A 14,606-nucleotide genomic window follows, 5' to 3' on the forward strand; every position below is an offset into this window, starting at 1 on the left:
AGGCTGGCTTAGAACTCACTGAGATCCACCTGCCTCTGCCTCTGCCTCTGCCTCTGCCTCTGCCTCCGCCTCCCAAGTGCTGGGATTAAAGGCGTGCACCGCCTGGCTCCATTTTAGCTTTTAACTAGAGAAAGTGTCGGTACATTTTGAAGAGAGCTTCAGAGCAGCTAAGAAAGAGGAAAGGTGTGAAGCAGTCTCAAACCAGTTCAGAATCAAATTGCTTTGAGGAAAGGAAGGTATTTTTTTAATATTTATTTATTATTTATTACATATATAGTATTCTGTCTGCATGCCAAAAGAGGGATCCTGATCAAATTACAGATGGCTGTAAGCCACCATGTGGTTGCTGGGAATTGAACTCAGGACCTCTGGAAGAGCAGCCCGTGCTCTTAACCTTTGAGCCATCTCTCCAGCCCCAAGGAAGGTATTTTAAAAAAAGAAAAACTAGCCGGGCCTTGGTGGCTTCTTTAATCCCAGCACTCGGGAGGAAGAGGCTGGCAGATCTCTGTGAGTTCGAGGCCAGCCTGTTCTACAAGAGCTAGTTCCAGGACAGGCTCCAAAACTACAGAGAAACCCTGTCTTGAAAAAAAAACAAAAAACCAAGAAAAACTATAGTAGTATTGTACATGAGATTAGAACGGACTCGGCGAGTCTGTGAGACAAGCAAGGAACATTGAGTGGTTCTGAGCCCCGGGATGACTCAGAGAGAACTATCCAGACAAGGTCTTGTTTGGGGTACCAGAAGGGAAGGTTAGTATTTGTGTGCCCAATGAATAAGAGCCCTAAACAGACCAATTGCATGAGATTACTCTGGCTGTACGTCTAGGATGCAGAGGTGCCCACTCAAAGCTTGCACTCTGCACTCTGCACTCCCGGGTGTGTATCAGAGGACCTGTTAAATTGTGCATTTGTGAGAATGAGGCAACTGCACAAATAATGAATGGGTTCCAGGATACTCTTTGTACAGTGTGAAAGTAATGGTGTCAGGAAGGTGTACAATAGTGCCAATTTTAAGTGGATATACATGTACGCATATGTGTTGCATATAAGGACATAGAATGTGGATAGTCGTCAGAATCAATTGAACGTGTAGAATGTCTGTCGGGATGGAAAATAGAAGTGAAAATTTATTGTTCAATGGCTCCAGAGTTTCAGTTTCACTCTCTGAGGTTTTTTGCAAGCTAAACAAGCAGTCTTCTCCTGAGCTTATCTTTCAGCCCTAAGCTTTTTCATGTTTTTTTTTTTTTTTTAATGACAAAAGTTGTAAACTTCTGTTCTGTCTTCATGTATGCCTGCAGGCCAGAAGAGGGCGCCAGATCTCATTACAGATGGTTGTGAGCCATCATGTGGTTGCTGGGAACTGAACTCAGGACCTCTGGAACAGCAGCCAGTGCTCTTAACGGCGGCAGAGGCATCTCTCCAGCCTTCGGGCTTGTTTGTTACAACAAATTGGATGCTGGAGTTCAGTGCTTTTTGGATTCGGGTTAAACACTTTGGTGATGATGTCTGCCTTTCTGTCTGTTGTAATTTTAGTGATACTGAGATTGACTAGGGTTTAGTGGTGAATTTAGCCTCCATGGTCGCCATTTTTTTTAATAGTTTTTAGCTTTGTAGCCATAGCTGACTTGAACTTAGTAGGTAGACCATCTTGCCTTGAACATGCAGCAGTTCTGGCTCTGTGCAGCAGCACCTCCATTGTTAAATTGCCTGTCAGCTCTTTTATGTCTTTAAAACTGTTATATATCTAGTATTTCCTATTCAGAATGTAATTGAGTATCTTCAGAAAGGCAAAGCTCATGGTAAGAAATTACAATTTATAACCTTTTTACATGTATCCTGTGTCCACGCTGAGTGTGGGGCTCCATCCCCTGTCCACTATTCCATTTATTTATCTGTCTATTTATTTATTTTGGCGGGGTATCTCAGGCTGGCTTGAAATTTACTCTCTAGACCAAGCTGGTATTGAACTCACAGGGATCCACTTGCCTCTGCCTCCCTCATTCTGGACCATTGTTCACTTTTTATTTAAAAAAAAAAAAAAAAAAAAGAATGAAGTTTGAAAATATCTTTACTTAAACCCATGCGGTATTGTCTAATTCAGAGTCTCTGCTTTTTCCTACCATGCTCTATGGTAGGAGACTGGGAAGTGAGTGTGGAGTTGTTACTCTAGTGCTACTTTTCGTTTTGCTATTGTTTTTTGAGACAGTCTTACTATGTAGCACTGCTAGCCTCATGCCTCAGCCTCCCTGGTACTGGGATTGCTACTGTGTGTCACTGTGCCCGGTTTTAAGATGATCATACATTTTAAACTTTTAATTTTACTTAGGTATGTATACACGTATGCTGCAGTGCATGTGTGGAAGTCAGAGGACAACCGACAGGAGTTGATTCTTCTACTTTATGGTGTCCTGAGATTGAATTCAGGACATCAGACTTGGCAACAGTGCCTTTACCCCCTGAACATTTCACCAATCCAGCTGTGCTTGTGTAGCTCCAAAAAGTCATCAGAAGTTGGTTACTATGGTATTTTGAAAAATCATATATACAGCAAGTGCTATTCATGGTTTTTGTGGGGTTTTTTGTTTTGTTTTCTTTTGGTTTTTCAAGACAGGGTTTCTCTATGTAGCTCTGGCTGTCATGGAACTTTCTTTGTAAACCCGGCTGGCCTTGAACTCACAGAGATCGCCTGCCTCTGCCTCCCAAGTTCTAGGATTAAAGGCATGCACGCCATGCCTGACTTATTCATGTTTTTTTTTTTGGGGGGGGGGAGGTTTGAGACAGGGTTTCTCTGTAGGTTTGGCACCTGTCCTGGAACTAGCTCTTATAGACCAGGCTGGCCTTAAACTCACAGAGATCCGCCTGCCTCTCCTCCCCAGTACTGGGATTAAAGGCGTGCCCACCACCGCCTGGCTTATTCATGATATTTTTAATCAGTAATACAGTCAATATCAGTTTGTTTTTATAGTTGCTAAATCATAAGTTCATTTTTTTAATAAAGTCATTGAGGTACATATTTCATAGTAAATAACATTTATCTTTATTTTACTTAGCACATTGTATTGATGTTTTAAATTTCATATGTGCAGTAGGAAGTTGTGGTTGAATAAGAATTGTCCCCCGTAGGCTCATCTCTTTGAATGCTTAGTCACTTTTAATTGGAATAGGAGGTGTGTCCGTGTTGGAGGAAGTATGCCACTAGTGGAGGGGAGGGGCTTTGAAGTTTCCATAGCACCACACCTGCCTGCTGCCTGGTCCTTGCTGTGATAACACTGAGCCCCTGAAGCTGTGAGCAGGCCTCTAGTTAAAGGCTCTCTTTTATCAGAGTTACCTTGGTCATGGTCTTCACAGCAGTAGAACAGTGACTAAGGCAGAAGTATGGTTTGCATTTCATCCTAGGAAGGATGAGGTGGCACTGGAGATGGTTACACTAAAAAGTGGGTGAAGGGTACCTGTTAAGTGTTTAGGGTGGAGTCTTGGGCATACTGACCCAGGCAAGCCCTTTACTGCTGAGCTATTTCCTCAGCCCACATTGTTTTGTTTTTGCAGTGTTAGGAATCAAAACCAGAATTTGGTGCATAGTAGGCAAACAAGCACTTTACCTCTAAGTTGAATTAAAAAATATATTTTTCTGATCCAAATAACATCATTCATAGAGTAGAAGAGAAGATAGAGAACTATGTTCATCCATAGTAGCTGAGCAACCAGAGGAAAAATAGGCAAAGGGTTTAAAGGAGGTAAAGGTATTTTTCCCAGTTATATGTCAAAGCTCAACATCTTCATGTAAAATACAAATGTTGGAGGCTTTTTAAAAAAAATACTTATTTTAGAGTTGAAACCAAGTCCTTTGGAAGAGGAGTTAGTGCTTTTAACTGAGCCATCTCTTCAGCCCTGGAAGCTTTTTTTAATTATTATTTACAAAATATTATGTATTATACAAATACATATTATGTATTTGAGTGTGGACAGGTGCTTGTGAGTACAGTCGGTGGCTGTGGAAGCCAGAGGTTGTTGGGTCCCCATGGAACTGAAGTTGCAGGTGATTGTGAGGTGCTTGACATGGGTGCAAGGACTGATCTTGGGTCGTCCTCTGCAAGTCCTCTTAACCACTGAGCCATCTCTCCAGATGAGAGCTTTTGGTCAGTGACCACTGCTTCAGTCAGTTTCTGTCCCTTTGTGTCCTTCCTCCACTCCAAGGCATTTTGATACAGTTTGCTCCCCCCCCCCCCCCAGATTAGGTTAGACCTTAGTCTACATGGATCAGGAAAATACTGTAAATTTTCCACTGTGGCCCCCAGGATGTGTCATAACGCATATTGACCAGGGATTAGGGAGCCAGGTGTGGTGGCACATGTCTGTGCTCCCAGGCAGGGGCAGGAGGACTGGAGTTTCAGGCCAGGTTGGGCTATGTAGAGAGAGACCCTATCTTAAAAAAGAAAATACAAATACACAAAGACCACACATAGTATGTACACTATCAAAGTCCCTCTGGGGAGTTGTTCGTCCTAGCTCAGTGGCAGAGCAGATACCCTGGCATTCGTATGGCACTGGTGCTGTAACTAGTACTGAAAACAAAAGTCCAAAGCCAAGTGTGGTGGTTTACTTGTAATCCCAGCATTTGGGAGGTGGTGGCAGGAGGATCAGGAGGGCAAGATCATTTGCATAAAGAGCTCTCAACCAGCCTGGTTACCTGAGACCCTCTCTTTAAAAAAAGTTTGCTGATCAGATTCCAACCTGAGGTTCTAAGCTGGGTGCTGAGATCCACAGCAGACCCCATTCCACTCCTGTCCCAAGTGGTGCTACATGTTATCAGCATCAGAATACTTAAAGTTACATTAAGTTAAAGTTAAAGATCTTAGTGTTCTTTTTTGCAGAAAGGGTACTCATGTCTTGAGTGCTCACTCACAGGTGGTGGTGTGCGCATACAGTGTGTGGGGATCTTTAGACTCATTCTCCCTGTTGGTCTTACCTTTCTGGCCTGCAGACTTCTGGAGGCTGTCCTACCTCTGCCTCCTGTCTCCCTGTAGAGGCACCCTGTGTACTAAAGTATCATGTTTTATTAAGACCCACTCTGGAAAGTGAGGCCCTCCCAAAAGTGTCAGCCAGCTCAGGCAACCAAGAGGTAGAGCAAAAGTTGTTCTGTCACTTCCCGATTGTCCTGTCTTACCATCAGTTTCTGTCAGGGGTAAGGTAAAGACTAAGGAAATTGCCTGTAGGATTCAAGAAAGGGATTTTAATCTAATTACTACTCCTCATCTTGCCCCCCCCCCAAGTTAAATTAGTGTTTTACAGCAAATTGTCACTTGGAGTGTGTGTTCACTTATAAAAGTTTCTTCAGTTCTATTGAGTTTATTCTGAATATTAAGAGATACAGTATATAAAGATCTCCCTTTTGTGTGGTTAGGAAGGTTGGACCTATCATCAAACAGTCTGAGTTTACTTATCAGACTGCCTTAATAAAATTGGGTGACAGTGTTTTAAATACAGTTCTTAACACTAAGAAGTGTTTTCAACTAGAGCCACGTGATAAATATTTGGAGGATATTCTTTTTTTTTTCTTTTTGTTTTTTGTTTGTTTTTGAGATAGGGTTTCTCTGTTTAACAACTCTAACTGTCCTGGAACTAGCTGTCGTAGACCAGAATGGTCTCAAACTCACTGTGATCCTCCTGCTTCTGTCTTCCTAGTGCTGGGATTAAGGGTGTATGCTACCACCACCCAGCATCTGGGAGATCTTGTGATGTTGATGTTTAAAGTGGATGCCAGTGTTGGGTAGCTCAGACTGGTCTTGAAGTTGACCTAAGGGATATACAGGCATGAATCACAATGCCTGGTTCTGGAATCTCTGAAGATTCTCAGAGTAGTTCTTTTTGGGGGTTTTCAAGACAGGGTTTCTCTGTGTTGTTCTGACTGTCCTGCAACTAGCTCTTCTATAGACTAGGTTGGTCTTGAACTCACAGAGATCCATCTGCCTCTCTGCCTCCTAAGTGCTGGGATTAAAAGTGTGCACCACCACCACCGCCTGGCTTCTTAGCATAGTTCTATTCTTTGTGCAGATAGCTACCTCTTTTTTATTAATAAACTATATGGATGATTCTACGGGGCTAGCTTGTCAAGAACTGAGTGCAGGAGTGGAGGCAGGAAATGAAATCAGTGTGTTAGGTAAGAGGAGAAACAGATTGGTACGCATGACAAGGAGTTTTTGAATTTTCTGTGAAATGGGAAGCCACAGGAAATTACCTAGGCAAAGAAATAACATAACCTAAGTTTTATTTTTGTTTATTTGAGATATGTCTGAGTGTATGGCCTTGGCTGGCCTGCAAGTCACCTGCCTCTGCTTACAAGTGTTGGGATTAAAGGTGTGTTACATCATGCTTGGCATAACTTACATTTTAAATTGTCCCATTCTGAGACACATCAGTTTTGAGAGAAAACCACAAGAGAGTGAGAGTGCAGGAAAGGACTGTGCTGTGGTCGCTGTAAGGGCCTCTCCAGTGAGATGTCGGGTGTGTGTCAGTAGGACTGACAGCATCTGCCAGCTGGGCTGTGAAGGGGGAGTCAGGGATGACACTTAAAGTTTGCTTATTTGGTCAGTTATTTTGTTGTTGTTGCTTTTTTGTTTGTTTGTTCTTTGAGGCAGGGTTTCTCTGTAGCTTTTGGTTCCTAGAACTGGCTCTGTAGACCAGGCTGGCCTGGAACTCAAAGTAATCCGCCTGTCTCTGCCTCCCAAGTGCTGGGATTAAAGGCTTGTGCCACCACCCTCTGTTTTTCTGTTTGTTTGGTTGGTTTGCGGGGGTTGGGTTTTTTTTTGTTGTTGTTTTGTTTTGTTTTTTTTTGATACAGGTTTTCTCTCTGTATCCTTGGCCATCCCAGAACTCACTCTGTAGACCAGGCTGGCGTTGAATTCATAGAGATCTGCCTGCTTCTGCCTCCTGAGTGCTGGAATTAATGGCATGTGCCACCACCTTCAGCTGTTTGTTTTTCAAACTTTGGTAGATGGAAAGCTAGAATTTATATTTACTGAGATTGAAAGACAGAGAGTGGCAGAAGGAAAAGTGAATTAAAGATGATATCTAGAAAGGTTATTAAATGTTTCTTCCTCGTTACAGGTTGACATTGAGTGTTTCAGATCCGGTCACTATGGTCCGAGAACGAAAATGCATATTGTGCCACATTGTGTACGGCTCAAAAAAGGTAACGATGAAGAAAGAGCACCTGGTGCTTTGTGGAAACTTTGTTTTTGAAGAAATCTTAAAAATAGTTAAAACTTGATATTTAGAAATTTAAGTTGTTACAATTTTATTGTTTATTTTGCTGTGCAATCCTAGAACTGCTAAGTCCTCTGAGCTCAAATGGTAGTGATCCACCTGCCTCTGTCTCCCAGAGTTTGGGAGTGCCGTCACACTGCATATGCAGTACTGGAGAACACACCATGGTCTCTGCGTGTTAGGCAGGCATTCTACCAGCTCATCTGTAATCCATTCCAGGAGGATTTTTTGTGTGTGTATTAACCTCTACTCAGAGTTTAGGGTTCTCAAGGGTAAATGGTATAGAGAACTTTAGCAATCAGTTAAAGAGGAAATATCTTAAAATTCAAGGTACTTGAGATTTTATTACTTTGTGGAATTTTACTTTGTTGTCCACCCCAGGGACTTTAAGTGTACTAGGCAAACACTCTGCCTTGTGAGTTATATCCTCAGTCCATAAATCATACACCTTTTGGTTCACAGATGTTTAACAAATAGTGCATTTATTATATGCATTTTATTATTTTTTTTTTTTTTGTATATCCAGGCTCCAGAAAAGTATAGTGCAGCCAGGTGTATTAATGCACACCTATAATTCCAGTACTTGGGAGAAGCAGCAGGAGGCCAGTCTGGTCTACATAAGTACTTCTATGTAGACCAGGTATAGTATAGCAAAGGTGGTGTTAACAGTATCCTGAATGTCCACAAGGTGAAGCAAACAGCAAAAAGGGGAAAAAAACAGACACCCAAACATGTAAAGAGGAAGGCTGTATGCATGTGTACAAGTATAGACCAGGCTGAGCTTTTTTTCTGTGGGTGCCAGGGATTCAAACTCAGATCTCATATTTGGCAATAAGTGTTCTTACCTGAGACATCTCCCTAGTCCCCAAAAAACAAGCCTTCTTTATTTTGCTTTAATATTTATTTAACTTTATATGTGCATTTTGTATAAAGGTGTCAGATCTCCTGGACCTGGAGTTACAGGCAGTTGTGAGCTGCCATGTGGGTGCTGGGAATTGAACCCTGATCCTCTGGGAGAGTAGCTGGTGCTCTTAACCACTGAGCCATCTCTCTAGCCCTGTTTTTTTTAACAATATTTTTAGATTTATTTACTTTTGATGTATGAGTATTTTACCTGCATGTATGTATATGCACCATGTGCATGCCTAGTACCCAAAGGGGTCTTAAGAGGATGTTGAGTCCTCTGCACTGGAGTTATAGGCAGTTGTGAGCTGCCATATGGGTGCTAGGAACTGAACCTGGGTCTTCTGGAAGAGCGGCCAGTGATCTGCTAAACCATCTCACAAGCCTCACAACAAACGTTTTAAACTAAAAGAATTTGCTTATGCTTCAGGGAAATTGGTTACAATTTCTCACTTTTTTTGCCTTTTCTTTCTGTTGTTAGGAGGCCGCTAGTTAGTTTCTAGCCACTTAGCCTGGAAATAATCACACACAGAAACTGTATTAACTAAATCACTGCTTGGCCCATTAGCTCTAGCTTCTTATTGGCTAACTCTTACATATTAATTTAACCCATTTCTCTTAATCTGTGTGTCATCATCTGACTGTGGCTTACTGGCCAAAGTTCCAACGTCTGTCTCCAGTGTGGCTACATGACTTCTCTTCAACTCTATCCTTCTGTTTCCCAGCATTCAGTTTAGTCTTCCCACCCAGCTCAGTTCTATCGTATCATAGGCGCAAGACAGTTTCTTTATTCATTAACCAATGGTATTCACAGCATACAGAGAGGAATTCCACATGGTCTTTCCTTTATTCTTTGCTTTGAAAGTAATAGTGTTTGCTTTCAGTTTTTTGTTCATTTGTTTTAGGTTTTATTCATTCTTAAAATTGATTATTATTATTATTATTATTATTATTATTATTATTATTATTATTATTTTGGTTTTTTGAGGCAGGGTTTCTCTGTATAGCTTTGGAGTCTGTCCTGGCACTTGCTCTTTTTTTTTTTTTTTTTTTTTTTTTTTTTTTTTTTTTTTTTCGAGACAGGGCTTCTCTGCAGCTTTAGAGCCTGTCCTGGAGCTAGCTCTTGTAGACCAGGCTGGTCTCGAACTCACAGAGATCCGCCTACCTCTGCCTCCCGAGTGCTGGGATTGGCGTGTGCCACCACCGCCCGGCTCTGGCACTTGCTCTATAGACCAAGCTGGTCTCGAACTCACATAGATCTGCCTGCCTCTGCCTCCCAAGTGCTGGGATTAAATGCGTTTACCACCACTGCATGGCTTCTTTTTCTTTCTTTTTTTTTTTTTTTTCTTGAGCATTTCACTATGGAACTATGGAACTTGCAGAGTAGACCAGGCTAGTCTCAAACTTCAGGGATCCTGCCTGCTTCCTGAGTACTGAGATTGTAAGGTGTCACCTTGACTGGTTATTGATGGAGTTTTAAATTCTATATGCTGTCTTTAACTTGATTCGGTTTTCAGACGTGTTTTATTCTAATTGATGATCACTTACAGCTAGAAAGGGTCACTTGTACAGCTCTGTCGAAATGAAGCTTTGTAGAGATAGAAAGGAAACAATCAGTAAAATCACCATTTAAAGGCAGTGTTTTGGAACAGCTGCCCGTATATCACATTATAGAGATAAAAACAGTGTACTGTGGCATGGTTACATGGTTTCTGACAAACTGTATATGATGAAAAAAATGCATTATGTACTCAGATTATAACATGATGCTTGTGTCAGATCTTCTTGAGTTTGCGTTTCACCACTTGGTTTTCACGTTTACTTCTTCAGTGCCTAGCTCTGTGTGTAGGGCATAGTAAGCACTTGGGGGAATACCTGGTGAATAAAGGAGTTAGCTTCTCTGCATCCTTGAGTCCTTATGGAGTTAATATTCAGTGGTATTTTGTGGTTTAAGTAGGAAAGTGCGTGAGTCAACACAGAATATAGCATGCATAATCAGTTGAGTTGTAGCTGTTTATTAACTATATAAGCAGACATTAATTATACATGAAATGTTTGCAGCCCTCTAAGTTGCATGTATGTGTCTTTTCTTGTTTTTGTTTTTGTTTTTCAAGACAGGGTTTCCCTGTAGTTTCTAGAGCCTGTCCTGGAACTAGCTCTTGTAGACCAGGCTGGCCTTGAACTCAGAGATCCGCCTGCCTCTGCCTCCCGAGTATTGGGATTAAAGGCGTGCGCCACCACTGCCTGGCTTTTGTATGTGTCTTTTCTTTGGGTCTTGCTGTGTTTTTGAACTTGCTGTTCTGTCTCCTGAGTGCTGAGATTATAGATGTATGCCACCATGCCCAACTGTGTGCATGTGTTTTAGTGATAGTTTCTGCACAGATTATTTTCTTCTACTAAAGGTAAAATGAGAGTTAGAACATTGCAAAGCTTTAATCTTTCCTTTAAACCCAAATAAATTAAGTAGGGAAGTTGTAAAGTGGGTAGTCAGAGTAGAAGAATGGGTGAATGCCTGCCTTGACCGCTTGAGTACTAAGTCCAAGTGTGCACCATTGTGCCCAGCTGGATTCAAAGTGCGGAGGGCTTTTTGGTGTTTATTAAAGACTAATTATTTTATTTAATTTATGTCTATGGGTATTTTTCCTGAATATACGTTGTGTGGTGAGTGTGTGCCTGTTGCCTACTGAGGCCAGAAGGTGGAACCAGATCCTTTGGAACTGAAGCTGTAGAGAGTTGTGAGCTCCCTTATAGGTTCTGGAAACACGCCTGAGTTCTCTGTAAGAGCAACAAGTGTTTTAACTGTTGAGCCATGTTCATAGCCCCTCAAAGTGTGTGTTTTTCAGGGGAAAAACTCCATAGAGATCCTCTATTTGTTTACTTTTTAAATTTTTTGATATTTTTATATTAATGTTTTCCCTGAATGTGTATCTGTGCACCGTGTGCTTGCAGTCCCTGAGGATGCCAGAAGATGACACCAAATCCTTTGGGACTGGAGTAGCAGATGGTTGTGAGCTGCTCTGTGGGTGTGGCTAAAACCATTGAGCCAACTCTTCAGCTCCAAGAAAGAGGGTCTATTTTTTAATGCCTATCTATAATCAACAAATGTGGGTTGTTTTTTGTTTTTCCTTTTTCGTTTGTTTGTTTTGTTTGTTTTGTTTTTCGAGACAGAGTTTCTCTGTAGCTTTGGAGCCTGTCCTGGAACTAGCTCTTGTAGACCAGGTTAGCCTCAAACTCAGAGAACCGCCTGTCTCTGCCTCCCGACTGTTGGGATTAAAGGCGTGCGCCACCACCGCCCGGCCTGTTTTTTGTTTTTCATTTCTCTATGTAACAGCTCTAGCTGTCCTGGGACTCTCTTTGGAGGTCAGGTTAGCCTCGAACTTGCCTGCCTCTGCCTCCCAAGACTGGGATAAAAGGTGCCACTTTAATCTCAGCACTTGGGTGGCAGATGCGGGCAGATCTCTGTGAGTTCAAGGCCAGCCAGGTCTACAGAGTGAGTTCCAGGACAGACTCCAAAGCTATACAGAAAAATTCTGTCTCAGAAAACCGGGGGGGGGGGGGGGGGGGGGGGGAGGCATGCACTACCAACACCAGCCTCAATAAATGTTTATTAACAACTTATATGCCATGCTCTGCCAAACTTTAATAAGAGTTGTAACTTAGGGACTGAAGAGGTGGCCCAGTTAGTAAAGTGCTTCCCATGCTAACATGAGGGCCTGAGTCTGGATCACTAACATACAGAAAGCCAGTGGCAACAGCATACATTCACAGTCCCAGCACAGAGACTGGCCAGCTTCAAGTTTATTGAGAGACCTCGTCTCTCAGTAAGGTGGAGGGCCTGGAGAGATGGTTAAGAGTACATACTATTTTTTTGCTTGGCTCCAGGCACCCATGTTGGGCATCTTAAATCACCTTAACTCCAGCTCTAGAAGATGGATCCTCTACCCTAGACGGGCACCTGCGTTCACTGCATGAACACTCGTATATACACACACACACACACACACACACACACACACACACTTTAAAAAATGAAAAAATGGGGCTGGAGAGATGGCTCAGTGGTTAAGAGCATTGCCTGCTCTTCCAAAGGTCCTGAGTTCAATTCCCAGCAACCACATGGTGGCTCACAACCATCTGTAATGGGGTCTGGTGCCCTCTTCTGGCCTGGAGGCATACACACAGACAGAACATTGTATACACAATAAATAAATAAATATTTTTAAAAAAATGAAAAAATGGGGTAGAAAGCAATCAAAGATATTGAACATTGACCTTTGACCTCTATAATCACACACAGATGTGCACACCAGCATGAACATGTACATATACTACATATACATAAAGTGCCAGAGTCGTTTTAAAAGCTAAGTGATTAGAAAGACTTTTAAAAACATTTTTGTGTATATGGGTCCATGTGTATGCCTGCATGTGCATGTTTGTACGCTCATATACCATCGTGTGCATGTGAAAATAAGTTCTCTCCTTTCACCGTGTGGCCTATGATGACTCAGGTCATCGGGCTCAGCGGCCAGTGTCCTAACCTGCGGAGCCGTCATATTGCTGGGTCCTTGGGTTTTTCTGTGTAGTCCTGGGTGAACTAGAACTCCTTCTGTAGATTAGATTGGCCTCAAACTTGCTTCCCAAGTGCTGGGATTGGTGGCGTGGTGGGTCGGTTTAGGACTTTCCCTGAATGCTGAGATTCCAGCGTGAGCACCACACCTGACTGCTTCCCTCCCTGCAAACTCTGTATGTTCTTTATAATGAAATAGAATTTAACCTGCATACTCTGTTCTTAGTCTTTTCCCTTCTAAGGCCAATGCTTCTAATCATTTCAGAAAACCACTTAAAATACCTAAAAATGACTTTTTAAAATGATAGCCAGCTATGGTGATGTGTGTCTATAATCCTAGCATTGGAGATGGAGGTAGGAGAATTAGGAATTCAAGGTCATTCTCAACTACTAATGAGTTCAGGGCCTGTCTGGGCTGAAACCCTACCCCACAAAATAAAAATAAGCATGAAATATAGCGAAAGAATTATTTATTGTGGACTCACTATTGATTTTAAATTGAGAAAGGGTGATGACAAAATTTTTGGCCCCAGGAGTTTGAATCCAGATTGTTAATTGAGTATCTACAGAGGAAGTCCCCCACCCTGGCAGTCCCCTTGGTTAATCTGCTCTTTTGTTGTGTTTTGTTTGGAAGGAGATGGACGAACACATGCGGAGCATGTTGCATCACAGGGAACTTGAGAACCTGAAGGGCAGGTAATAAGAACAGCTTTCTTCCATAAATTTGCTAATGTGGGGTCTAAGTGCTGATGGTGCCTACCTGCTTATTTTTCAATAATCCATCATGATGACTGTTGTCTGATGGCATTGAGTCATTTAGCATTAATGACAGTAGATTTTTGGCATTTAAAAAATAAACCCTGGTTCCTTTGTGCATCTTCTACACATGGGTAGAATTCATAGCAACTCAGGCAAGTAGATTTAACAAGGTTGAGCTGGCATGAACTGGCTTTCTTACAAGCTAATTCCTGCATAGTGGCCTTGCAGCTAGTACTTTCTATATTTTTTCTATATTTTTGCTTTAGCCAAATTAATTGTATACTGTAAACCCCTAGTCTTGCTGAAATAGCTTAGGAAATTCACAACCTTCTAAGCTATGCTGAAGCTTATTAGTGTCTGCAAAACCAAATAAAGGACATGAATGTTCTGTTAATGATTTAAAGCTTAAGAGGTTTTTAAAACATGTATGTATGTGCATTCCATGTATTCCATATCTGTGTATTCCATATCTGTGTGTCTTCTTGACTAATGTGGATTTGAAGTATAGAGATTTGGTAAAGATGAATAATAAAGTTTTTGTGACAATGCCATCTTACTATTTGATATTAGTGTTAGCTTTATTGTAAATCCTTTTTGTTTTCTGAAATGGTTTCTCTGTATACCCCCAGCTGTCCTGGAACTAGCTCTTATAGACCATGTTGGTCTCAAACTCACAGAGATCCACCTGCCTCTGCCTCCCGAGTGCTGGGATTAAAGGCGTACGCTACCACCACCTGGCCTTTTACTGTAAATCTTACAGGTTTATCTTGTATCTATAAATTAATGTGGTATTATTAGACTTTAGCATATTATTAGCATATAAATGCTAATGATTTCTTCTATGCCTGGGTCTGTAATGTGTAATGGTTATGCCTAGTGGCAACAAAAAATGGGCTTCTCTTAGAAAGACAAATATGATGTGCGTTTGCTTATACGTGGATCTTAGCTGCTAGGTATTGATAAGCAGACTACAGTTTGTAGAACCACAGAGGTCAGACATAGAATAAGGGACTGGGTGATACAGCTAAATCTCCTTAAGAAGAGGAAGTAGAATAGATGGCTGTGCGTAGGCAGGAGGAGGACAGTAGTAATAGGAGGATCAAATGTGGGG

At 41.8% G+C, this 14,606-nt stretch overlaps 1 protein-coding gene across 6 annotated transcripts in view; it reads left to right on the forward strand.

The window, feature by feature from the left end:
• Positions 1-14,606, forward strand: part of Znf106 (zinc finger protein 106) — a 58,627-nt gene that overhangs the window by 1,603 nt on the left and 42,418 nt on the right. For 5 of the 6 annotated variants that reach the window (XM_038329415.2, XM_038329418.2, XM_038329419.2 and 2 more), the window contains 2 exons: positions 7,105-7,189; positions 13,371-13,432. In XM_038329415.2, the coding sequence (XP_038185343.1) occupies positions 7,105-7,189; positions 13,371-13,432 (147 nt within the window). Of the gene's footprint in view, positions 1-7,098; positions 7,190-13,370; positions 13,433-14,606 lie in introns of those variants that run through there. The other variant, XM_038329421.2, reaches the window with a different exon arrangement.

The sequence above is a fragment of the Arvicola amphibius genome, chromosome 5 (assembly GCF_903992535.2).
Source record: "Arvicola amphibius chromosome 5, mArvAmp1.2, whole genome shotgun sequence".
NCBI lineage: Eukaryota > Metazoa > Chordata > Mammalia > Rodentia > Cricetidae > Arvicola > Arvicola amphibius.